General features: G+C 48.2%; 1 protein-coding gene and 1 long non-coding RNA gene across 3 annotated transcripts; both read left to right on the plus strand.

The window, feature by feature from the left end:
- Positions 1-316: 316 nt before the first annotated feature.
- Positions 317-11,356, plus strand: LOC134413805 (uncharacterized). 2 transcript variants are annotated; one of them, XR_010026589.1, is made up of 4 exons: positions 317-8,261; positions 8,947-8,995; positions 10,527-10,644; positions 11,339-11,356. It is a non-coding gene; the product is annotated as an uncharacterized LOC134413805 (long non-coding RNA). The 2 variants fall into 2 exon arrangements; XR_010026588.1 differs by lacking the exon at positions 11,339-11,356 and adding an exon at positions 9,750-9,861 and having other exon boundaries at positions 10,527-10,552.
- A 537-nt stretch (positions 11,357-11,893) lies between these two features.
- Positions 11,894-15,507, plus strand: LOC134413803 (zinc finger protein 239-like). The gene is made up of 3 exons (XM_063147851.1): positions 11,894-12,200; positions 13,958-14,036; positions 14,223-15,507. The coding sequence occupies exons 2-3, from the start codon at positions 13,985-13,987 to the stop codon at positions 15,074-15,076; spliced, it is 906 nt and encodes a 301-aa protein (XP_063003921.1). The 5' UTR covers positions 11,894-12,200; positions 13,958-13,984; the 3' UTR covers positions 15,077-15,507.
- Positions 15,508-26,268: the final 10,761 nt, after the last annotated feature.

Genomic DNA, 26,268 nt, shown 5'->3' on the forward strand with positions numbered 1-26,268 from the left:
AGATTAAGGATTTGGTGATTTGGGGTGAAGGGTTTGGTATGAAGGATTTGGGAACTTTGGATCAAGGATTTGGGAATTTGGGATGAAGGATTATAGGGATTTGGAATGAAGGATTTAGGAACTTTGAATCAAGGATTTGGGATGGACTTGGGGGATTTGGGATGAGGGATTTGGCGATTTGGCAATTTGTGGATTTGGGATGAAGGATTTGGGAACTTTGGATCAAGGACTTGGTAGTTTGGGATGAAGGATTTGGGAATTTGGGATGAAGGGTTTGGGGATTTGAGGGGGGTTTGATAGAAATTGAGTGGTGACAGCTAATTAATTAATAACCAATTTCAGATAAATAATTAATTAATATTTATTTCATACTTAAATGATGTCCCATACGAATTAAAAACTTTGGGATTGGGGTGGGAAAACACCAAAATTGGATGGAAAAACATCGGGATGAGGGGGAAAACCCTAAAATAAAACACAAAACACCAGGATGGGGTGAAAAAATATAAAAACCAGACAGAAAAGCAGCAAAATAAAGGAAAAAAACCAGAATGAGGCGGAATTTTGGGATGAAGGATTTGGACTTTGGGATGAAGGATTTGGATTTTGGGATGAAGGATTTGGATTTTGGGATGAAGAATTTGAAATTAAGGTGTTGGAGCTTTTCCACCATGGAGGCTCCAAGCTCTTCCCAAATCACAAGGAGAAGAAGTCCAAGGTTCCGTGGCCGTAGGGGTTGGAAGTCCACACGAGGTCACTCCTCCTGGAATTCGCCAACATTTGGCAAAACTCAACATTGGCTGCCGCCAAAAGTTCCTCGTCCACCAGTTCCTCAAAATTCCAGGCGGATTCCGGCGGCGGTGGCTCCGGCTTGCAGCAATCCACGGGAAGGCATAGACGACCAGGTGGAGGTCGCGCAGCTCCAAGATTTTCTGGAGCAGATCCTTGAGCGTGGCAGTGGACATGGGATTGCCATAGACTCCCAGGAAACACAGGTGCGAGCAGTGGCGCAGCAGCGGCAGCAGCGCATCCAGATGGGAGTTGGCCATGCAGCATTCCATGAGATCCAGGTGCAGCAGTGAGGCTGAGGTTTCCTCCAGGAGCAGCCGCAGAGGCTCCAGGAGGCCCTGGGAGAAGTCATGTCTGCTCAGGTCCAAGCGCTTGAGGGCCAGAGCTTGGAAGCTTTGGGAGAGGAAGGCGAGGTCGGCAGGAACGAGGGAGCAGAAGGCCAATTCCAAGCTTTCCAATGGAGCCTGGAGGTCGCTGGAGGGAGGGAAAAGGGAGAGGTGAAGATTGGTTGGGATTTGTGGGCAATGAGAGCTGGGATTGCATCCATCTCTGTCTTGGGAAAGAGCTCCCAAGACCATCAAGGTCAAGGTTTGAGAATGATGGAATTGTGAAGTCAAGTAGTGGAGTTACGGAATGGCTGTGGTTGGGAAAGATCTCCAAAAACATTGAGTTTGACCTCTGAAAATCCTGGGATTTTGGAATGATGGGATCATGGGATTGCGGGATGGGTGAGGTTGGGAAAGAGCTCCAGGACCATCAAGTCTGACCTCTAAAAATCCTGGTGTTTTTGGAATGATGGGATTGTGGGATTGTGAGATAGGTGAGGTTGGGAAAAGTCTTCAAGAACATTGAGTTTGACCTCTGAAAATCCTGGGATTTTGGTATGATGGGATCATGGAGTTATGGAATTATGGATGCATGAGATTATGGGCTCATGGAGTAGCGGGGTCATGGAATCATGGAATTATGGAATGGCTGAGGTTGGGGAAAACCTCCAAGACTATCAAGTTCAAGAATTGAAAATCATGAAATTATGGAATGTGGGATCATGAAGTTCTGGAATCATAATTCATGGAATTGTGGAATGTAGGATCATGGGACGCTGGGATCCCAGAGTTCTGGAGTCATGGAGAGACTTTTTGGCAGAGGAAGAGGAGGTCGGCGGGAACGAGGGAGCAGAAGGCCAATTCCAAGCTTTCCAACGGAGCCTGCAGGTCACTGGAGGGAGGGAAAAGGGAGAGGTGAGGATTGGTTGGGATTCACAGGGAGAACGTGGGGAAAGATCTCCAAGAACATCAAGTTTGACCTCTGAAAATCCTGGGATTTTGGAGTGATGGGATCATGGAGTTATGGAATGACTGAAGTTGGGAAAGAGCTCCAAGAACATTGAGTGTGACCTCTGAAAATCTTGGGATTTTGGAGTAATGGGGTCATGGAATCAGGGAATTACTCAGGTCAGGAAAGATCTCCAAGACCATCAAGTTCAAGGTTTGAGAATCATGGAATTAGGGGATCACAGAGCCATGGAATTGTGGGATGGGTGAGGTTGAGAAAGAACTCCTAGAACATCGAGTTCAACCTCTGAAAATCCTGGGAGTTTGGAGTTATGGGGTCATGGAATCATGGAATCACTTAGGTCAGGAAAAGTCTCCAGGACCATCAAGGTCATGATTTGAGAATCATGGAATTATGGGATCATGGGGTCATGGAATTCTGGAATCAAATTGTGGAATTATGGAGTGGCTGAGGTTGGGAAAGAGCTCCAAGAACATCCAAGTTCAACCTCTGAAAATCCTGGGATTTTTGGAGTGATGGGATCATGGAGTTATGGAATGACTCAGGTTGGGAAAGATCTCCAAACCCATCAAGTTCAAGGTTTGAGAATCATGGAATTGTGGGATCACAGAGCCATGGAACTGTGGAATGACTGAGGTTGAGAAAGAGCTCCAAGAACATCAAGTTTGACCTCTGAAAATCCTGGGATTTTGGAGTTATGGGGTCATGGAATTGTGGAATGACTCAGGTTGGGAAAGATCTCCAAGACCGTCAAATTGAAGGTTTGAAAGTCATGGAATTCTGGGATCATGGAGTCATGGAATTGTGGAATCAAATAATGGAATTATGGAGTTACTCAGGTTGGGAAAGGTCTCCAACGCCATCAGGTTTGACATCTGAAGATCATGGGATCATGGAGTTATGGAATGGCTGAGGTTGGGGGAAACCTCCAAGACCATCAAGTTCAAGGTTTGAAAATCATGAAATTATGGGATCATGGAGTCATGGAATTGTGGAATGACTCAAGTTGGGAAAGGTCTCCAAGAACATTGAGTTTGAACTCTGAAAATCCTGGGAGTTTGGAGTTATGGGATCATGGAGTTATGGAATGAGTGAGATTGGGAAAGAGCTCCAAGAATATCAAGTTCAAGGTTTGAGAATAATGGAATTATGGGTTCACAGAGCCATGGAATTGTGGAATGGCTGAGATTGGGAAAGAGCGCCAAGAAAACCAAGTTTGACCTCTGAAAATACTGGGATTTTGGAATAATGGGATCTTGGAGTTATGGAATGGCTGAGGTTGGGAAAGATCTCCAGGAACATCAAGGTCAAAGTTGGAGAATCATGGAATTATGGGATCATGGAATTGTGGAATCAAATAATGGGATTATGGAATTACTGAGGTTGGGAAAGGTCTCCAACACCATTAGGTTTGACATCTGAGGATCATGGGATCATGGAGTTATGGAATTATGGATCCATGAGATTATGGGGTCATGGAGTTGTGTGGTCGTGGAATTGGGGAATTATGGATTGGCTGAGGTTGGGGAAAACCTCCAAGACTATCAAATTCAAGCTCTGAAATTACGGAATGATGGGATCATGGGATCTGGGATCATAATTCATGGAATTGTGGAATGTGGGATCATGGAATGTTGGGATCCCAGAGTTCTGGAGCCATGGAGAGACTCTTTGGCAGAGGAAGGCGATGTCGGCGGGAACGATGGAGCAGAAGGCCAATTCCAAGCTTTCCAACGGAGCCTGCAGGTCGCTGGAGGGAGGGAAAAGGGAGAGGTGAGGATAGGTTGGGATTCACAGGGGAAATGTGGGGAAAGATCTCCAAGAACATCAAGTTTGACCTCTGAAAATCCTGGGATTTGGGAACGATTGGATCATGGAGTCATGGAATAGCTGAGGTTGGGGAAAACCTCCAAGACCATCAAGTTCAAGGTTTAAAACTCATGGAATTATGAGATCACAGTGTTACATGACTTTGCAAGGGTTCCTCAGGGTGAGAGAGATAGACGAGAAGGCTGGATTTATTATTTTATGATTATTTATTATTTTATGATATATAATACATTATGACTATACTAAAAGGAATACAGAGAAAAGTTCAGAAGCTACTAAGCTAAGAATAGAATAGAAGTAGGAATGAATAACAAAGTTCTGTGTCCAGGCAGAAAGCAAGGACAAACTCTCCCGTGAGTGGTCAGCAAATCCAAACACTCACAGAAGACCAATCACAGATGCACCTGTTACATTCCACAGCAGCAGATAATAATTGTTTACATTTTTCTTCTGAGGCCTCCGCTTCCCAGAAGAGGAAAACTCCTAAAAGAAAGGATTTTTATGAAAGAATGTCCGTGACATCTTACCTTTCCAAATTATATAAATTAAAAAGAAAAATGCTGATGTGGAATGAACAGGAAATTTCTTCACCTGTATAACATATGATAATAACAAATCACTAAAACAATCTTACAATCTAAGAAAATGCAAAAAAACAACACAAAGAAAATTCAAGTCCAAGCAGCTGAGTTTCAGGAACAGTCCATGGGCTGAAAATGTTCCTCTTGGACATATCTGAAAGTCCTTTTTGGTCCTGAAACAGGCTTTCTGCAAAAAGTCCCATCAATAGTTATCAAAAACCATTGACGGTCATAAAACAATTTCAAACAATTTCAAACAATTTGAACAATTTGTGGAATGTCCTTTTCTGGCCCTTCAATGCTTCAGTGCTTCAGAGCTGCTGCCAGCTATTTCAGTCTTTTTTTATTTAATGTTTAATTTTTTTTTTTCCTATCGAAAAGAGCAGCAGCAGCAAAGCAGCCAGAGCCAGAGAAAGAAAGGCCCTGGGGGCCCTGGCCCTTTAACGGACCAGGAACCCCAAAGCTGGCCCACAAAAGGCGGGCCAGGACCGGTAGGAGAAACCACAACTCCCAGAGACATCAGGAGGCCACACAGTGGCCCTGGCCCAGAAACTTCCTGAGCCCAACAGCCCAGGCCAAACCCATGAAGCAGGCTCTGCATTCCCACAGGCCTGCACCCTACTGCCAGTACAATGGCAGCACGGGTGGTGAGACGCTTCCTTTCCCCAAAACCACTGAGGCATGCCAGCAGCAGGGAAATAGAAGCCTTCCCCAGAAATCCCGTCTTGGGTCTGGAGATGTTTGTTCCTCACAGCAAACAAGCCATGGTCTCTTCCAGCTGTGCCCTCTCCCTCTGCAATGCAAATGCATCAGGTGTGTTTCCCATCTGCCTCATGGCACCACCCCCTCTGGGCTGGGGACCACAGGCAGAATTCTCGGGACGCACCTGCCCCCTGCACCTGCGCCGCTAGGGCGCAAGAGAAACGGCAGAGATGGCAACCTCTAAGGGACAGCAACTGACCAAAAACTCCCCAACCCGCTGAGAATGCTCATCTTGAAAGCAGGCAGGCGGGCTGCCCCCCGCCCCCCAGCTGTCGGGCCGCGCCGGTTCCATGGAAGGAGTGGCTGATGCCCTCTTCCCCTGTCCCAGCTCGCCCCACAGGGGCTGCAGGGGCAGCCCCGGGACAACCCGAAACACTCGGGGGGGAAATCACGCTGGGTTTAGGAGCGGCTGCGGGCTGCTCTGAGGGTCCCGTGGGTTCAGCGCTGTCTTCAGCACCATCCGGAACAGGGACTGTCTCGGCTTCAGGCGGCGGGGAGGCTGGTGGAAGCGGCGGGGGGGGCGAGGGGGCTGGAGAGGATTCCTCCTCCGCTGAGCCGGAAGCTGCAGACGCGTCTTCGTTGCCTAGCAACAGTGGCTCAGCTGCAGGAAACGACACTGCTGTGTCCCTTGGCTCTGAAAGCGGCGGCAGGCAAGGCGCGGGGTCGGCGCCGTCTTCTGACTCTGCTGCTGACTCTGGGGTCAGCCATGGAGATGCAGTCGCCGGCGGAACGCACATGGACAGCGGCGAAACAGCCGGGAGGGGTGGCGGTGAAACACCCGGGAGGGGCGGCGGTGGAGAATCGCTGTTGCCTAGCAACATCAGCGCAGGCAGGGAAACCAGCAGAGGGGGAGGCAGGATCGCCCGGAGAGGTGGCCGTGCCAGCGGGGCAGGTTTTGGAGGTGTCCGCAGTGCTGGCAGGGGCGGGGGGGCCTCGGAGACCGGTACCACCCCCATCTCTGAGCGGGGCGGGGTCCGAGAGGCTGGCTGTGGCAGCACCGCCCACTCCCATCCCCCTGGAGAGAGAGAAGGAGGGGAAGAGGCCGCTCCATCTGCGCACGCTCGGGAGAAAGAGTAAAAAAAACAACTTCTTCTCATGGCGAAGTTTCACCGCCCCTCCGCCGGGGGGCAGGGGGGGCTGGGAAGCAGCATCTCATCCCCCTCCAAAGGGTCTTCTCCCACTGGGAATGGAGGAAACGGAACTTGCCCTGTGCAATTAGCAATCCAGGAAAAAACAGCTGCTCTCCGCTTCAAAACTGGAAAGAGCTTTCTTAAATGCTGGGTAGACGGGAGGGAATCCGCACCCCTGACCCCAAACGAATCGGAAAAAGGAGTCCATGCACTCCCATACGAAAACATCCAAGGCAAATAGCACATCAGTAAAGAATCCAAAAAGCTTTGCCCATTGAAAGAACTCATAGAGATCTGTTTCTGACAGGAAAAGTCCGTCCTCTTCATCCCATTTTTGCCAGAGGGCAATAAGCTTCTCCTCTGAAGGAGAGAAATGAACCTCATTGTCCAGAGGGGACATTCCCCATATGAACAGCCACAAACTACGAAAGTCTGGTTCATCAGGAAGGGAAAAGCCAACAGTACCTTTTGAAAGAGTCCAGCAAGCTCTGGCCAGCTCCACGGTTCTGCTGCTCTTTTCAAACATCTTCCTGGAGGGGTTTCAGGTTCACTTATGGTCAGCCTTGGCTGTGAACTCTGTCCAAATCAGGATCTTCAGTTCTTCAGCTCCTGGCTTGAATCCACTTCTGTGGTCACTTCTAAAGCAATCGTCAAATGCTACACATACAGGATTTTAGCCAGTGCAGCAATTTGCTCCTCTGGTCTTATCAAATTAATATTTGTCCTTACACGAGGGGTCCACCAAATGTTACATGGCTTTGCAAGGGTTCCTCAGGGTGAGAGAGATAGATGAGAATCTTGGTCTCATGATCAGAAGGCTGGATTTATTATTTTATGATATATAATACATCATGACTATACTAAAAGGAATACAGAGAAAAGTTCAGAAGCTGCTAAGCTAAGAATAGAATAAGAATCTAAAACCAAGTGCTCTCTGTGAATCTGTCCCCGAGCTTGGTCCTGTGATTGGCCGTTAATTGTACACATGGAACATGAGCCAATCACAGGTGCACCTATTGCATTCCACATCAGCAGATAATTATTCTTTACATTCTCTTTCTGGGGCCTCAGCTTCCCAGAAGAGGAAAACTCCAAAAAGAAAAGATTTTTATGAAAGAATGTCTGTGACAGTCTGTGACAGGGCTGAGACCAGAGCCCAGTGGATTCTGTGTCTGCCATCACCTGTTGGGACAAAAAGGGCACTGATCTGTGCCTCGGTGTGGCTGATCTCAAAGCCCATCCTGTTGTGTCCTGAATGGGAGCAACAGCTTGTCCGGGGCTCAGGCTGGCTCTGGCTTCTTCCCATCAGTGCCTGTCAGTGCTCATGCTTGGGCTTTGCCAGCCTTGTTGTGGTCGCTGCCCTGTCCCTGAGGCCTGGAGGGACTGCAGAGGCTGGAGCCTTCCTTAGCTGGGAGAGGGGCATCTTTGAGCTCAGCCTGCTCATAAACAGGTCAGGGTCCTGATGCTGAAAGCCCCGTCAGGATCAGTTACAGCTTGAGCTGCTCTGGTTTACAAATGGGAAGGCATTCTTTTGGCAAACTGCTGAAAGGTGGGGAAGATGTCCTCCTCTCCTGGGATTGCACATCCCTGTGCTTTGTTTCCTGTCAAGAGAACTCTTCAAAAGACTGTACAAATCAGTCTCTGTGCTGGCCACCTGTGCTGCAGGGCTGTCTGCCTGGTTGTGGTTGTTGTTACCCAGCTGACCACAAAGGGCTCAGAGCTCCAGGCACTGGGGCTACCTTTTGTATCTCCTGGAAGCTGGGATCTCTGCTTTAAAGTCAGCATCTTGCATTTTGTTTCCCTCAGGGAGAATGGTGAACCCCACTGAAAATCCCCTGATGAAATACACGCATCTGAAATATATTGGCATTGGGTGAGTCCAACAGCAGTTACTTCTGCACAGCCAATGGCCAGGTGTTTTTCTGGTGGAATGTCTATCCAGCATGAAGTCAGGCCAGCTGCAAAGATGTTCACACACTGGGGATAGATTGTCCCATCTCTCACTGCTGCTCAGAATTTGTGAGTGGGCTCAGAAGGCATTGTCAGAGATGCCTTGCTACTGAGGTCTTGCCTGCATCAAGGAACAGGACCTGGAAGGTCTCCTTGTCTCTCAAGTGTGGGACAGCTCTGTGTTAATTTCTTTAGCATTTTTTGTATGTCTCAAAAATCATACTGGCACACTAATGAAAAAAGAAGAAACTTGTTTGCCTGAAAGAGCAACCTACACCCTATCAAAGCTGTGAGATAACAGTTCCCAGGAACAATTATTTCCCCTGGTTTGAAGAAGGAAACATTCTGTGGTCAGGATAGGAACCACACCGTTTAGAAAGTGAAACCCAAGAGGAAAGACTAAACTCCCTTCAGAAGTTGAACCCCAGTGCTTCAGGAACAGGCCCAGTGCCCATGCACTTGAGAGGAAAATGCATCATCTCCCTTCTGGCAGAGCCCTCCTGCATCCTGCAGGTTTTGACACTTCCAGCAGAGATCTCCTGTGTGGGCTGGCTTTCACTGCAAGATCTAAATGGCTTCTCCTTTCTCTGCTTCTGTTTTGTTTCTAGGACTTTTGGAGATGTTTATAGAGCACTGGACACTGCCACAGGAGGTGAGGTAAATGTCAACAGCACCTGCAGACTCTGCTGCACTCGAGGGCTTTCAGTGGCTGGAGCTTTGGGCAGAGCTGTGCTGAAAAGGCACAAGAAGCACAGACTGGTGCCAGCCCACAAAACACATTTGGGACTTTGTCCTCCTGAGCTGCCAGAAGTAAGGCAAGGAGGGCAGCGGTTCTTTTCAGAGAAGGATGCGCTCACTCGCTCTCCATTGCTAAAACAAAGGTGGTGCCTTCGAGCACCTCACTGCTCTTTGGGGCTACAGCTTCAGAGTCCTGAATTCTCATTTCTGGCTGCCAGCAAATCCATCTGAAAGTTACTGGTAGTTCCTTAGCCACCTGCAGTGCTGCACTTGGGAACTGCACATAGGGAGAGATCTGCAAGGCGTCCCTGAAAGCCCTAAGCCCTGCCCATATCACAAGATGTATCCACAGAGTATTAAGGCATGGATTACTTCTTCTGAATCCTAGAAAGAGCAGCAGAGAGTGTGGTCAGAGGTTTGTGGGTGATAGTTGAGACATCACTGTTACCAAGTGGTCAAGGCAAAATGTCAGTGGCCCCATGTGTCCTGTAACTGGCTCCCCAGGGAGCAGAGAAATGGGCTGTTGGAATGTCAGTTCCTAATTACTGCAGTGCCTAATCACAAGGCAGTTTTGCACATCTCAGCTGTGTCATTGCAAAAATCACTCGCTCCACGTGCCTTGTAGTCTCGTGCCACCAACCTCTCAAGTTACTGATTTTCAATGTCGTTTTAGGTGGCAATAAAAAAGTAAATCTTCAAGGACTGCAGAGGAAGGAGCTAACCCTTAACGAAATAATGATCATGAAGAGGTATAGGAGTCCCAATGTTGTGAGTTATTTAGACAGGTGAGACGTCATGGTCTTATCCCATGGATGTGCATTTACATACAGCAAACATGAGAGGTTAAAAACCCACTTTGGTCAGTGGCAGAAAGTAGAGCTGTTAATTTTTATTTATTCATATTTCTCTACTCATCTCCAATGGATGAGAAGAGAGTGCATCTTGTCTGCATGAGTCTTCTCTGGCACACCTACTTTGATAATTATTCCGAAATTATTCAAAACCTGGATCAGCTCTATCTTCCTAACTCAATAGCCTGGAAGTTCACTGCCTCCACATTTATTTGGGATTGATTTTTTAAAGTTTCTTAAGTGCTGATGAACCATCCTAAAGTGGATTTCCCTTGGATTGTTGCCCCTCTTTGCCATTGCTATGCATGCCAGGAAGACTAGGGGCTTATTTCCAGAAACACCATGCCTGACACGTTTTTTATCTCAGCTGTTTCTAAACTGGACTTTTCATTTGCTGCCCATCTAAGACATCTCCTTTTACACAGCTGTGTCTTTCTCTTTGAGACTGCACAGATTGCAAACAATGCACAGCCAAGAGGGAATATCTATTCCTTTGATTCTGTCCTTGTCACAAAGGCATCTGGAAATAAGAAACCTGGAAGCAAAAATTCAACGTAGCCATGCATGTTCATCTCCACGCCCTTGTTTCCTTCTTTCAGCTACCTTCTGAGCGAGGAACTCTTGCTGCTTATGGAGTACATGGATGGAGGCATCCTGAGCGATGTCATCAGCCAGTCCTGCCTGTCTGAAGATGAGATGGCAGCCATCAGTCGGGAGGTCAGCAATCCCATCTGTGTTTCCAAGGGCTTGGGCAGCATTGTCTGGGAAACGGGCTCAGAGCTGGAGTGATTTCCTGGGCCAGGCTTTGTTTCTGCGTTGCTGGTATGCTATGGGCAAGTAAAAGCATCTCAAGTGAAAGGCCTGCCAGTGTCCCTGCACTCCCTGTACTCAGTGCCAGTACACTTATCTCCTGCTGTTGAATTCTTGCTCTGCCTCTTGTATTTGTATTTTCTGTTCTCCACCTTGCCTCTCTAAATGTTTGCCTGGAGTCTGTCTTCACTGCATTCCTTGCCTGTAAAAGCAAAGGTGCTGGTGGCAGGATTTGAAATGATCAGCAAAGAAAAAAGAGACCCATTTCTGTCAGTCCTCAGCTAAAAAGGATAGGAGTGCAGCCAAAATGCTCTTTGCTTCTGAGCACATGCACTGCAGCAGGAGTCATCCTGGCTGGTTTGCAGGGGACAGCCTACAACAGCAGGTGCTGTTCCTCTTTCAAAAGTTGGCGTGCCTTTCCTCATAAAGGTCCTGCTCTGCAGGTGTTGGAGCAGCAAGCTCTTCCTCTCAGTGCCCATTACTGTTCTGCCATTATTCCCCATTCCCCCAGAGAGGGAATCTTTTAGATTGTTTGTTTCTTTCTTGTGTGATGAAATCACATCACTCATTTTTGCCCACCACTTTCTGTTTTCTCTCTCAGTGCCTGCAAGGACTGGATTTTCTTCATTCAAATGATGTGATCCATCAAGATGTGAAGAGCAGCAACATCCTTCTCAGAACTGACGGTTCTGTCAAGCTGGGTCAGTATATTCTTGGTCAGGTGCAGCGTTCCAGGGATGTGGGTGTGGAGCTGCTTGGAGTGACTGCCAGCTCCCCAGAAATGGAGTTGGTGGCAGTGCAGGGACCCCTGCTGTGAGCTGAGGGCACAGTTGCAACGTGCACAGAGGTATAAGGAACCACAAGCAGTCAAGAGTGGCATTGCTCTGTGTGTCCCTTCCAGAGGGAGGGAGTTACAAGTCTAAAGTTTCCAAAGAACAAAAGCCACTGCTGGAGGCAGTGTAAAAAATAGGGGGACTTTTTAAGTCACCAATGCCAGGAGATTCAACAGCACATTTTCAAACTTCTACTGGGAAATTCTTTTGCTTGCTTTCCTAATTGCACAGAATTCAAATAAAACCAGTATTTTGCTTTCTCCTCAGCTGATTTTGGCCTCTCTACTCAGCTCACTCTTGAGCAGAGCAGATGGTGTCGCTAACCGGGACTCCTTGGTGGATGGCGCCTGAAGTGGTGACAGGTCAACCATATGGCCCCAAAGTGGACATATGGTCTTTTGGAATTGTGGGGATTGAAATGATAGAACAAGAACCTCCTTACTGGAGCGAAAGTTCTGGCACAGTAAGGAGCAAATACTCACTGATCCCACTGTCTTTCTCACCTGTCCCCTGTCCTGCGTGCCGTTGGAAAAAATCCCATTGCCATCTGCTGGAACTACTTCCACCAACGTCCCCTCCTACAAATATCCCTGCAACGCATCAGCATCTGCTCTAGTTTTGGTTGCATCGGTGAGTAACTCAAGCCTTATCACATGCAAACAAACTCCATTCTTAGGCAACACCTTCCTTTGGGTTATAAGGGGTTCCAGTTCTTTTGTCTGTGGAGATGGCCCAAGTAACAGGAAACAAGCATCTTAGAACTTCTGTTATCTTTCCATAAATGAAGGAATGAAACCCAAACCCAACAAAGTTTCTAAAACTGTGGTCCTTAGAGAGGAACCTAACCCACTGTGCAGTTGCTTCTCACTGGGAAACATGCCTGAAACCTGGGCATGAGGGTGTAAAGGCCAAAGAGTCTCTTCTGCTTCTTGTGCAGTGCTGCTGCACTGCATTTAGTGACCGTGTTTCTCTCTTAGCCCAAGGAACATTCTCTGTGTCACCAAGCCGAAGCCTGGTGATTTGGAGAGCCTGCCAAAACCTCCTGTTTGTTTTCTGACAATTTCTGGAATGGGTCTGCCACTAATGTATTGACTTGAGTAGCCAAATGAGCAGAGGTTGACCATAGGGATGGCACCTCTCCTTCTTCTGACCATGAAAATTTCTCTTTTGAAAAATGGGAAGCTGAAATTTTCCGATCATTTGCTCTCTTTCCTCCATTGTGGAAAAAATCACTGCTAAAATCCAGTAATTTTAACAAACTTTTCAAGGAAGGACAACAAAACATTTTCTTTACACTCTGGACCCACAATAGCCATTTTTCTCATCAGTTCTCCCATAAGTCACTCAGAGGAAGCTGCATCCAAGTTCCAAGAGTTCTTCCAGAGTGAACCACAACCTCCTCAGAGGAGGGAACCTTGCTGTTGTCAAAGGCACTTGGGGTCAGAGAACAGTGCCCTGAACTCACTGCATCAAAATAATGTTGCAATCTGGTTAAGAAAATTGTTAGTGAGATGCCTCTGCCCCAATTAATGTGCTAACAAGACCAAATCCATCGTGGATTTTATTGAACAGTAAATGTGTGGTAGAGAGAGAGATCGAAAGAAAGAAAAAAGGGGGGATGGCAAGGGAGTGACAGGGACAGAGATGTCCCCTGGGGCAGGGCAAGTGTGACATTTTCCCCTGTGTGTGTGGCCTTCCAGGGGTGGGGGTTTCACACCTGAGCCAGTTTGGGTAAGGGGGGGTGGTGTTCACTCCCCAGAGCAGGGATTATCCCACTGTTTCAGGGTGCCGTGTAAGATGTAACCAAATGCATGTTTTCAATCACCATCTCCAGAAACTGTTATAAACAGGTGGGGCAGTGTTCTTTATCTCTTGCATGACTCACCCCTGATAACGCCCTCCAGGGGAGATAGCTTCTGTGAATGGGCCATTGAGTGTCACTGCAGGACTGATAAAATTCCATCATCCCATTTTGGGATGCTCCGCCCAGGGGGCGGAACCAAGCATTCCTACATGGATATAAGCTGAGACTTTGCTACACCAGACGTAGCTTGCCTACTGGATTCCCAGAGGACAAGAGCTCCATAACCACCATTAGACATCCAGAGGAAGACCAGACCTTCTGCAGCATCACTGCTCTGACAGAATCACATTCGTATCTCCAACAGGACTGCAGTAACCATTTAATAGGACTGCAGCCACCACCCTGACCAAAAGGGTGTCAGGTTATATCCTGACTCTGTCCATTTAAGGCAGTGTTTCTGTGTAATTACTTTGATCCTAATTTTCTTATTAAATTGTAATTCTGACTTAGAGTCTCTCCCAGGTTTGCCTTCAAACCAGTACAAAAACCAATGTGCTCATCTGTTGTTTTCTGCCGAAAACAGGATTTCCCATTCCCAAACCTTTGCCAGATGGAAGAGGAGGCTGAGAGGAAGATGAGGATGCCCCAGGACACCCAGGCAGGTGAGGAGGAAGTCAATGCCTCTTTCTCCCTCTCTCCTGCTCCATCTCCCAGCGCAGCATGGCCCCCAGCTGCAGGACAACCCTGCTGCCAATCCCATCCTGCCAGGGATGCCCTGGAGGGATCTCCTTCCTCTTCCCTCTGGCATGGTGGAAAATCCCATCCTCTCCTTGTCCTTCCTCCTCCAGACAAGAAGCTGAGGATGGAGACCAGAGAGGAAAAATCCCCGTGGAAGAACCTGGAGGAAGAGGCTGTTTTGAGTGGCTGCACGGGAAAGGAATCGAACAGAGAGGAAAATCCCCAGAGATCCCACAGGAGGAGGGGCTGCAAACCCAGACAAGGGTGCTCTGTGGAGGAAAGACCCTCCCTGAGCCAGGAAGGTGGGCAGAGCTTCAGCCAGAGCTCAGAGCTGGTGGTCCATGAGCAGCTTCATGATGGAGTGAAGCCCCACAAGTGCTTGGAGTGTGGGAAGAGCTTCAGGCAGAGCAGCACCCTGATCCGTCACCAGATGATCCACACTGGGGAATGGGCCTATGAGTGTGGGGAATGTGGGAAGGGTTTCAGCTGCAGCTCCCAGCTTATCAACCATCAACAAATCCACACTGGTGAAAGGCTCTACGAGTTTCCCGAGTATCAGAAGAGGTTTCAGAGCAGCTCCCATCTCCTCCGCCACCAGCGAATTCACACAGAGGAGAGAGCCTTCCGCTGCCCTGAGTGCGGGAAGGGCTTCCAGAAAAAATCCACCCTCATCACCCACCGGCACAACCATACTGGGGAGAGGCCCTGTGAGTGTCCCACCTCTGGGAAGAGGTTCCAGACCAGCCCAAATCTCTGCCTGAATGAGCGGAGTTACACTGGGGAGAGGCCCTTCCGCTGCCCCGACTGTGGGAAGGGCTTCAAGAAAAAATCCACCTTTATCATCCACCGGCACATCCATACTGGGGAGAGGCCCTACGAGTCCCCCACATCATGGGAAGAGCTTCTCCATGAGCTCAGACTTGACCAGACACCAATGGAGTCACCAGTAAGGGAAGTTCTGTGAGTGCCCCAGCTGCAGGAAGAGCTTCATGCCCAGCTCCAGCTTCATTCCCCATTGGAAGTCACATGTTGGGAAGAGTGATCCATTTTTCCTGTGATCCATGCTGGGAAAACAGTTGTCCCTTTTCCTGCCCCTCCCAATGGCATGATGTGTCATTGAAAAACATGAGGGTCTGCCCATGGCCGTGTCATTACATTCACTCCCACCTCAGGTCACTGCCAGGGGCAGGAAAGGGACTGTCTCTCTCTCTCTCTCTCTCCCCTGAAGAGAAGGGTGTCCTTTCCAGGCAGGGGAAATTGTGGCCAGGCAGACCCAGTGAGTTGTGTTGTAGTTTTCCCTGTCAAAGTTTTATTTATCCCTTCTGTTATCAATATTGTTTCTGTTCCCTTTGTTTCTTATCTTGTTCCTGTTCCCAATAAATTCTTCTTATCCCAGCCCGGGATCTTTGCCTTTTGTGCTTTCCATGGGAGGTGGGAGGGCAGGGAGGGCAGCGTGGTTTTAGCGGGAGTAAAAAATTGGGGAATCCCATTCCTGAACCCCAGCCCATTGAAACCGAGCATCCCAGCTGGTCCCAGCCCTGGTGGCCATGGCAACAGCCTCGGGAGCGGGTCCCTGGCTGGGGCTGTGGGAACCTCTTCCCTCTGGTGCCCACGGACAGGAGTGGAGGGAACGGCTGCAGCTGAGTCGGGGCAGGCTCAGGCTGGATGTCAGGAAAAGGTTTTTGCCCAGGCTCCGCAGGGAAGGGTCCCAGCTCCAGGGCTCTCTGAGCTCCGGCAGCATTTGGACAGCGCTGCCAGGCCCAGGCTGGCATTGTTGGGGTGTCCTGTGCAGGGCCAGCAGTTGCACTGGAGGATTGTGATGGGTCCCTCCCAGCTCAGCCAGTTGTGTTGTTCTGGGATCCCATGAGCCTGGGGATGGGACTGATGATGGTTGCCATGGCAACAGGATCTGGCTGCAGGCCTGAGCTGGTGTCCATGGGAACTACCCCAGCATGGGGTCTCCATGGAGCTGCCACAGGACTGACCATAGCAACAGGGGCCTGGTGATGGTTGCCATGGAAACTGACCATAGCAACAGGACCCTGGTAATGGTTGCCATGGATACTGACCACAGTAACAACAGGGTCTGGTGATGGTTGCCTGCGAAGGATCAGATTTTTCACAGGCCCTCAGAGGGGTTCCATGGGGACTTTCCAAGAGTCTCCAGGCTGCTCCAGAGCTGGAATGTCACAGGCAGAGACAGGGGCTCCATGGAGACCTCCAAGAGCTTTCTGGGGATGGTAAAGAGCCCTGTGGTCAGAGGCAGTCACAGCCATTCCATGGTGACATCCCAGGGGACCTTGGGCTGCAAAGGCACTGATCTGTCACAGGCACTCACAGGGGTTCCTGTCATGGGCACAGTGGGACCTTCAAGCAAAAGCTTTATTTCTTTTTTGGAGAAACTTCTGCTGAGACATGAGGTGGAGAAATTACACCCAACAGCCACCATGGATCCTCAACCCCCTGCAGGGCCCCTAGACTTCTAAAATTCCTTCTAAGAGAGGACACTGGGAGTGGCTGGATCCAATCCCAGCCCCAGATTTTGTCAAAGCTGTAAAAGATTGGACAGGTGGAATTGAACTTTTACACAATTGGTCCCACAGGATTAAAGACTGAATACCAGATAAATTTATATAAATACAGCTCTGATTGATTCTGATCATGATTAGACAGAATGTTCATTTACACCATAGAGTAAATGAAGAAAAGGAGTTATTGTTGTGGTCCATGGTGGTGGTGGACACAACCTTGTACCAATGGGCAGGAGCCATGAGAGCACAAGCACAGGCAGACAACAGACACACAGACACAGAGACACTTACACAGACACAGACACACACAGATACACATAAACACATACACACATACACACACACACACAGACACACAGAGATGCACACAGACACACACAGAGACACACACACAGATACACAGAGACACAGACACACACATACGGACACATAAACACACACAGACACACACAGACACACACACACACACAGACACACAGAGACACAGACACACACACACACAGAGACACAGACACACATATGCAGCAGCTCAGCAGTGAAGACACGGGAGGGTCCAGGCATGGAGTTCCAACGTGCTTCATTGTAAAGCAACACCAAAAGCGTCCAGGGGCCAAAGACAAAGACAAAGGAGGGTCCAGAGTATAAATACAGGCAAAGAAGGTGCAGAGGAGAGCACCAGGGCCCCAGTGCTCTGAGGGCTCAGGGATGGTACACAGGGAAAGGACCAATAGGAAATGCCAGAGTAGATGGACAGTGTTACACACCAGTGGGAAGACAGGGAAGGGAGAACTCACCAGAACATAAACATATAAGGGAAAAAGGAGTAGGAAAGGCCAACGGGCCAATAGGGAGGACAGAACTGGGACAAATTAACATAGTGCTGCAGAGCAGCAGGGGGAAGCCTTTTTTCTCACTTTGAGCTTTGAGGAATGCCCAGAGCCTGCGGTGTGTCTCTCCAGGGCATTTCTGCTGCCTTTTCCCTGGTAGGCTCACAGGTTTCCACAGTTATGCAGTGTCACAATGATCTCCTTGGTTCTGCAGCCCTGCTGTGGCTGCTGTGTAACAATGGGCCTGTGGTACCATGAGGCTCTGTAGTGTCACCTACAGCCCCTCACAGACTTTTAAGGCCTCTCCGAGTTCCCCATTGCCCCTCATGGCCTCTCAAGGCCATTCATGGCCCCTCATGACTGATGGCCCTTCACAGCCCCTCACAGCCTCAGGCCCGGGGCTCCTCCCAAGGCAGGAGAAGAGGTTTGGCCCTACTTGCTGAAATAAACAAGGGCCAGGAGACTTCTTCTCCTTTTTAGTGCCTTTATTAAAAGTGATCAGCTCAGGATAGAGCGGCTCGACGGGTCTGCAGCATCCGTCGTCTCTCCCAGGGTGACTCAGAGGAGGAGGATATGCGCAGCTCTGTCCACTAGGGGCAGAGCTGGGGGAAATCCAGTCCTCGTGGGAGCCTTTAGGGCGTGGTGTCCCCGTCAGATGGTGCCCCTCCCACTACGTCAGCTTGGTCTCACCGCTGGGGTCAACTCCCATGGTCAGGGTGAGAGGGTCCGAAGGTGTTCCGCGTCTCTGCAGGCTCAGCACTCGGCTCCTCACGTCCAGACATCACTCCAGTCTCTCAACTCTTATTTGGCTCGTTGTTTTTAGGGTTCCTGCACGTTTGGAGTAGGGGTCCCACCACATGCTGGTCCTTGGAGTCACTTTGCATAGCCCCCCCCCCCCACCCTCTCAGGTCTCTTCACCCTTCAGGGAAAAGTACACCTTAGCCTCCGGCAAGGCTCTGCTAATACAAAAGGAGTGATTAGCCACAACGACCCGTGATTACAATAACAAAACACGAACAACTTCGGCAGCTACAGTGATGTGGCTGCCTTTTTGTAACTTTTTCTCACAAAAAAAATATTAACCGAATTTTTGTTCATAACAGTCCCCCCTCTTTTTCTTTGATCGAGCTTAAATTCTAAGCTCGCATCAACTCACAATTTATTTTTTTTTTTGAATCTACTATAAATCTCTTGTGCACTTTGGTAATCATGGTTACTTAACCTTGTTACATCCTTTGGTTTCTTCAGGTTGGTCTGCAGTGCAAGTATTATTCTACTAAAACAGATAAATAAGCATAGTAAAAAGAGCAATCCTCCAAGTACACACACAGTGAGAAAAACTACCTTTTCCCATACATCCTTTTTGAAAATCTCCAGGTTCTTCCACCCACTGGGATCAAGTGTAGGAGTTTGATCTTCATTATTTACACATGCTAACTTTTTTATTTCATTTGAAATGTTCCTAATAATTGAATTCTTTATCTTTAATACTGCCTGGAGCCGCATAACTTTGTTTAACATAGATATTGGGATCCGAATTTGGCTTTTACAATTTTGGATTTTCTCAATTTCTATTTCACTGTGCCTGTTCTGTTTAATTTCTCCCAAATTATTATATATAGGAACTCCCAAATTTGATCCAGTTTCTTTGGGTAATAAGAAAATTGGTTTTATCACTCTAGCAGTACAGCTGCCAGACGAGATCAAATCTAGGGGTTTAAGGCTCCCCTGAAATGTGTTCCAAAAGGGGTTTATCTCTTTTCCAGTACACTCATATAAATACTTGTAAGAAATAATTTTTCTTACCATTTTCACCATTTCTTTGCTTTTTACTATATCTGCTGAGCTTGTTTCAGCAGCATCACATTCAAAGCACAACCAGGCTTCCCCTATAGGGCACTCTCCTAGGAGTGGCTGCCTAAAAGTGGCAGTATTGTATGCTATCCAATACACTCTTTTATTTTTCTGATAAAGGACCAATTGGGAGAGGTTAACACAATCAGGGTTAGAACTGATGTGGACTCTCGACAAGGAGCTCACTTCCTCCTCATAGAGGGGTTGGTAGCATTCATTGCACGGCTCAGCTGGGCTCCCCAGAGCACCACTAGCAATCAGAGCCATCAGTACTACCCTTCCCAAGAGTCCAATATGGGTCATCTTGCACAGCCTGCCCACCCGGCCTTGCCTCTTGGGGAATTTTACTGAGGAAAAGCTTCCAAGCTCTTTAGAGTCCCTTCTACCCGCTTCTCTGGTTAAACCTCTCTTGGTCTGTTCCCTACCAATTTTGGTTTCCCCTCCCAGGGGAGTGTTCTGTAGAGGATTAACCTGGAGTCTTTAGAAATAAATTGGGGACCTTAACCAGAATTACTTATTTACAGTCTTAAACTTTTTACCAACATAGTTTACACAGAACAGTCTTAAAACATTTTAAGCAATATTAGAACTCTGATACCAATTTATTTTTTTCCCACACAGTTCAGTCTTTTTGACTCTTCCTTCTGAGAGTCAACTTTAAATCACAGTATACTCAGGTGAATTAACTTGTGAAGCAGATGAATCTTGTCCAGTGCCGGGGGATGAGAGTGATGTGGACTCTGGTCCAATGCCAGAGGGGAAAACTGGGAGTCTGGCCCAATGCCAGAAGGAGAAAGGGGTGGAGTCTGGTCCAATGCCAGAGGAAGAATGGGGTGCAGTCCGGTCCAATGCCAGAATGCCAGAGGGAAAAGAAATGGCGTTGAATCCTGGTCCAATGCCAGGGGGTGAGAGTGATGTGAGTCCAACCTTTTCCTTTTGGTCTGCACCGTCGAATTAGTAAGGAAGAGTACCTGAAACGGACTTTCAAATACAGGCTTTAATGGTCTGCAATGTTATGATTTTATCAAAACTCAGTTTCTCTGTTTAATGTTATTGGTTAATTTCTCTTTTTCCATAGCTTGCATGTTTCTCTCATCAACTTCTACATACTCTGTATTTTGCAAGGAGTTGTATTTCTCAGCTAACTTAACTCCCAAAGTATTTTTATTCCCCTATTTTTCTGTGTATTTCATTCACTGGTTTTCTGTTCTATTTTTCAAGATGTTATCTATTTATCTCTTGCTTCTGTTTCTTACTTTCACTTACAGCTTAAATACTTCTTTCAACCCCTTACACTTAAATATTTTTTTTTACACCATTCTTCTACACAATACACTTCTCTCTAAGGAGATGTAGTAAAACTTGTAATGCACAATCTACATTACTTCTATTCTAATTTGTCTATATTCATTCTCACACATTCCTTCACACCATCAAGACACAAACTGGATCATTATTGCTAGATAATCACTGTGGCTCCCCTCACCTTGGGATTGGCCCACAGGTCTCAGTATCCCTGGGCCTCTTGGAAGGGCCCTGGCTCTGGTTGCCTCTGGTGCACATTCACCTGTGAGGCTGTCTGTGTGTCACTCACGCTCTCACAGCTACGGCTCCCTCACACATCTGGGGAGCACTAGTCTGGTTTGCAGGTCACACACACACTTTGGCCACAGCCCCCATCTTCCCAGGGGACACAAGCCTGGTTTGCAGGTCACACACACTTCCACTGCCCCCTTCCCACCTGCCTGGGAAGTTGAGGCTGACTTTGTGACTCACTCTCACACACACAACAAGACAACAATAAGGTACCTTTTACTTTCACATCACTTATTACAAGTTTAGTTTTACTGGCCAGTTTTGGTGCTATTGGATATCCTTTCTACCTAGCTGTTTTTTCTAACTTCAGATGTTTTTCACTATACTATACTATACTATACTATACTATACTATACTATACTATACTATACTATACTATACTATACTATACTATACTATACTTCTTAGTACTTTGTTGAGACAGGACTTATCTGCTCCTGTATCTATTCTAATTCTTCATTTAGGGGTCCCACTTTAAAGTTTACCAAGGGCTCTTCTAGATGTTGCATCGGGTCCCCTATAGTGTAAAGCCCCTGAGCCTCTAATTGTCACCTCTAAGGATCTTCCCTAAATTATCTTGTTCCCTGGCTATTGCTGCATCGAGACTGAGCTTTCTACAAAACCTCCTGACGTGTCCTGCCTTTCCACAGTAAGAGCAATGTCGTTCTCTCAAAGGGCCTTGAGGTGTCTCAATCCCTCTTGTACCTGACAGTACTGACCTATCCTTGCCTCCTACTGGTGGTGGACCCGCCCACCCTGCACTTTCTCTAGCTACAGCAACCATGATCTTAGCCTTGGCCCTTGCTTTATCTTCCTCCCTCCTTAAATACACCTTCAATGCCTCTCTTAATAACTCATTAATGTCCTTCTCTTGCCAATCTTCCATCTTTTCCAGTTTTCTCCGTATATCAGGCCAAGATTTGGTAACAAATTGGACTTTTAGTAGCATTTGACCTTCTGGGGTGTCTGGGTCTATTCTAGAGTACATCTGGAAGTTCCGCCTTAGGCGATTAAGCCTAAGGCAGCAGGAGCTTCATCCTTCCCTTGTGCACCCTCAAATGCCAATTGGGTGTTAGTTCCTTTGGGAACTGACTCTTTGATCCTACGTATTATCAAAGACCTATATTCCATCATGGCCTTCCTCCCCTCCTCCTGGTTAGGGTTCCAGTTGGGCTCCGTTAGTGGCAATTTCTGTTCACCTGTTGGCACCTGGGGTCCTGGACTGTTATCTTTCTCCCAAATTTTTATGCCAGCCGCCCTTATCATCTGGACCTTTTCTGGGGAAAATAATATACTCACGATGGAATTCATCTCCCCCCAAGTGTAGATATTTGGACCTAGAAATTGATCCACTTGGTTGGCTATGCCCACTGGGTCCTCAACTAAATGCCCCAACTCTTTCTTGAATCCTCTCACCTCAGAAGCCGTTAGGGGAGCATTCACAAAGCCAACACCTCCCGCTACTCCTCCCATAGGAACCTCTCTGAGCCGAAAGAGTCTCTCTGCCTTGAAGGTCTTGGATCTGGTGCTACAGTACGGCCCATCTTCAGATGCCAAACTACTTTGTGGGTTCTTTGGGTTACCCTGAACTTTCTGCCCATCAGCAGGTGTATTTGCTGATAGCTGTTTATCGGGCGAGGAGGCATTTGTGTCCCAACTAGGAGGAGGTAAAGGGACAGCAATAGGAGGGGGAGAAGAGTCTGAGTAGATATTAAGCGGAGCTGGAGAAGGGGTGGAGAATGTAGCAGGTGGAGTAGGCACTTGTGGTGATGCAGAAGGAACTGGAGGGGATACTGGGTTTATCATAGCGGAAGCTGAAGAGGTAGAAGGAGGAATTTGAGCAGGTGGTAATGAGATGGCAGCTGGGGGAGGAACCGGACCTGCCATTTGAGGTGCTTGAAGAAGAGGATTATAAGGTGGAGGGGCAGAAGGAGGCAAATAATCCAGGGGGTTCCATCTTTTTCTAGTTCTATCATCCCCTCCTTCATTCCCCTCTTTCTTCCTCTGTACCTTACAAATTCGCACCCCTTCATCCTCAACAGCGCTCTTTACCCAGCAAGATACATACAGTAATTGCTCAGGATCAGTATCGCCTCGAGCTGTCAGATAATTATTTAATTGTTGGCACATCCACTTATCCTTTGTCCCACACCAAGGCCATCCTCCTTGCACCTCTAATTCTGGCCACACTTCCATACAATAATGGATCATTTTCACTTTATCTAATCCCTCCGTGGCCTCTATAGAATCCCATTTTACTAACAGTTCTCCTAAGGGACTATTGGGATGTATATACCTCGGTCTCTTGCCGGTCTTTTTACTATTACAACATCCCATTTTTCAGGTCTCAATAAAAAAAGTCCCAAAGGTGCCTCTACTGACCGGGAATTTCAAAAAACCTTGCTTGAGGAGCTTCAGCCTCCTCCACTGAACTTCAAATTTCTGCCTGATGCTCAGGACTTTATACTGAAACAACTGCCCAATCTCTTGATTGCCCAACTTCCCAGCGTCAGGTCTTACATCTATCGGGACTTGAACACACGAAGCCTCGGCCAAGAATCCAGATCGTGCCTGACTCCCTCAGTCCCTCAGTCAGGAAAAACAACTGCCTGATTTTTTAGTTCGCCTAACCCGCCAATTTTTAGGCTTCACTGTATCAGGACTTAAAAGCAAACCGCAGCCTCCTTCGCTGGGGTTTGTGCCTGACTCCCTTTGTCAGGACTTACTTTGCCTGCAGGGCTTGTGAAACACCCGAATCCTTCTCAGGACTGACAAATCTTACTCGAATCCTTCTCGAGACTTACAAAAGTGCCTGACCTCCCTTTGTCAGGACTTTGGGGTGCGTGCCACTCATACACAGTAATTCACTCCGCACGCCCGGAGTGGGGGGGCCCTTTTTCCACCTTGGGAGACGACTTCACTCACACTAATTCCACTCGCTTTCCCCTGTTTCTGGCCTGCCCCTTCGCAGGAGTCAGGAAATGCGGTACTAAGGGGACCCTCTCACTTCAAAGGTCCTGCTGCCAGCCCTCGTCTCACTCACACACACATGCGCACGTCTCCCACTCCCGCCACCGGATTTCTCACCAGTCCGGTGCTCCAGTGCTCTTCTGAGTTGCTGTCCTGAGCCGGTCCCTCTTGGTCCTGGTAGCCAGCTGTCCTCTGAAGATCCAAGCCTGTGCTGCCCTGAGCCAGCCCTCAGAGAAAGAAAGGATCGTGTTCCAGCACTGTTTTCAGCTCTCTTTGACTCACCATGAGGTGACAGCAGGAGGCTGCTGGTGCCTTTGCCTTGGGAATTGCAGTTCATGGCTGCTCTTGACCCTCTTCTGCTTACCACCTGAATTTTATCCATAAAAATGCAAGTGCCTCTCAGTTGGTGCTACCCATGGTGCTTTCCTGACAGTGAAGTCAGTATTTTTGTCTCAGACATAAAGATCAGCAGATACTGGAATGCCCACTGGTCCCTGAGCAATAAAGTGAGGGGAATTAAAGTCACACAGGCCACATTTGCAGCGCTCAAACACAGCCCTGTTGCTGGCGTTGTTGAAATAGAATAAACTGACAGAGGCCATAACAGAAATTGCCTCTGCAGTGTGGAATTAAATTCAAAAATCCACCAGGAGAAGCAGAAACCAGAACTTCTCGAATCGCTTCATTGCTCCTTCCCAGCAGCAGGAAATGTAGATGCCCAGAGGTGTTTTGCACTGCTGCTGCCCCCAGTTTGAGCCCAGGCTCTGCCCAGTCCCAGCGGAAGCCTGAGCCCAGCCCAGGCAGCTCAGCGCACGCGGGGCCAGGCCCAGAGCCCCAGGCACGGCCACCCATTGTGGGGCAGCGGCGCAGACAGAATGTCCTGCAGCCCAAACCTCCTGCTCCTGCCACACAGCGCCAGCCTTCTCCCCCTCCTCCTCCTCTCTCAGCACGGCACAAATTCCAGCTCGGAGGAGGCTTCCCCAGAGAGGGCTCCGGCTCCTGTTCCAGTCTGAATGTCCCTGCAGAGGAACAGGGCATCTTTCAGCCACTTCCACAAGCTCAGGCTTCGCACTTCCTAGGGAATCTGGGATGCAAATGGCCATGCTAAGAAAGCCAAAAGCCAAAATGTATTAGTAATTATTAGAAAAAAAATCACCCTTCTTCCAGGCAAAGTTCACCAGGTCATTCCCTGCATTTGTCCTTTTCAGATTCTTTCAGTCAGCTGCTCTTAGAGGTCCATCTTGTTCTGGTGCTTATCATGAACTGATTGTGCTCTTGATTTATGTACCAAGGCACCAGATGTGGAATCATCTACACTGAACTCAGAAACAAACTTCCTCTGTCAGAGCATTTTCACATTCCAGATAATTTTCAAGATGTCCAGTGACAGGTTGGAATGATCATCACACAACTCTCCACTTGTGGCTGCAGGCTCTGGAGATTCTTTCTCTGCATTCAGCCAGGCTTGTATTCCCTAACAAGTCCTGGTACCACCTCACGTTTTCTTAGCTTAGAACAGTAACAATGAAAACCTCACCAATGGCACAACTCCCCAGTCCACCAGCAAAAGAAAGGACAAGTTGTCAAGTTCTCTAAACCTTTGTCCTGCTTGGCTGCAGAAATTGTGCTGCACTCACAGTGTGGAAAGCCAAATGAAGCTGCACGTGGTGGCACATCTTGTGACAGGAGCTCGACCTCATTCTCCAGGAAATGTTTTTGAAAAGAGCAGATGGGATTACAGAGAAGATTCCTGGAAAACTGAACCAGCTATCCAGAAGTGAAATGAAAATGGAAAGAAACCATTTGAAATAATTTTCTCTATTTATTTCTATGCTCCCCTTTTCCATCTTGCACTTCTTCTCCATGCCATTAATTCCAAATGAATCTCACCTCTAAGATCAATGACTTAGCAAGTTTTAGACACTCTAAAATACCATGAGCTGCACACAGTTGGCCTTCCCCTGTTTTTGTTGGAAAGCAACACTGGAGCCATCAGTGCAGTGCTTGGGTTGGGCACAAATCCTGCAGGCAGAGAATGTGCCCCGGCAGTGTGCAACCCTCAGCAGGGACAATGCTCAGCAGCGTTGCTGTGCTCGGTCTCCATGGAACCATGCCAGGAGCAGCTGCTGAGCTCAGAAGCCATCACAGCCCCTGCCCTGCTCCAGAGCCCCTTGGCAGGGTGGGCTCCTGCCCTGGCTCTGTGTGCCAGGAGCTGGCAGCGCTGGGTGCAGGGAGCCCAGGGAGGGCACAGAAACGCTGGGTGAGAAATGCTGGGGCACAGCGAGATGGGCTAGTGCAGCCGGCCAGGGCAGAGGAGCAGCACACACAGGGGGCACAGCCTGCAGGACAGATGGCCAAGGGGAGAAAACAACAAACTT

The sequence above is a fragment of the Melospiza melodia genome, unplaced genomic scaffold, assembly GCF_035770615.1.
Source record: "Melospiza melodia melodia isolate bMelMel2 unplaced genomic scaffold, bMelMel2.pri scaffold_51, whole genome shotgun sequence".
Taxonomy (NCBI): Eukaryota; Metazoa; Chordata; class Aves; order Passeriformes; family Passerellidae; genus Melospiza; species Melospiza melodia.

Bases quoted from the DNA above. Each gene is read 5' to 3' on its own strand.
- LOC134413803 (XM_063147851.1), top strand. From the start codon at position 13,985: ATGGAAGAGGAGGCTGAGAGGAAGATGAGGATGCCCCAGGACACCCAG. The intron at 14,037-14,222 runs GTGAGGAGGAAG...TTCCTCCTCCAG, and splicing joins GCCCCAGGACACCCAGGCAG to ACAAGAAGCTGAGGATGGAG.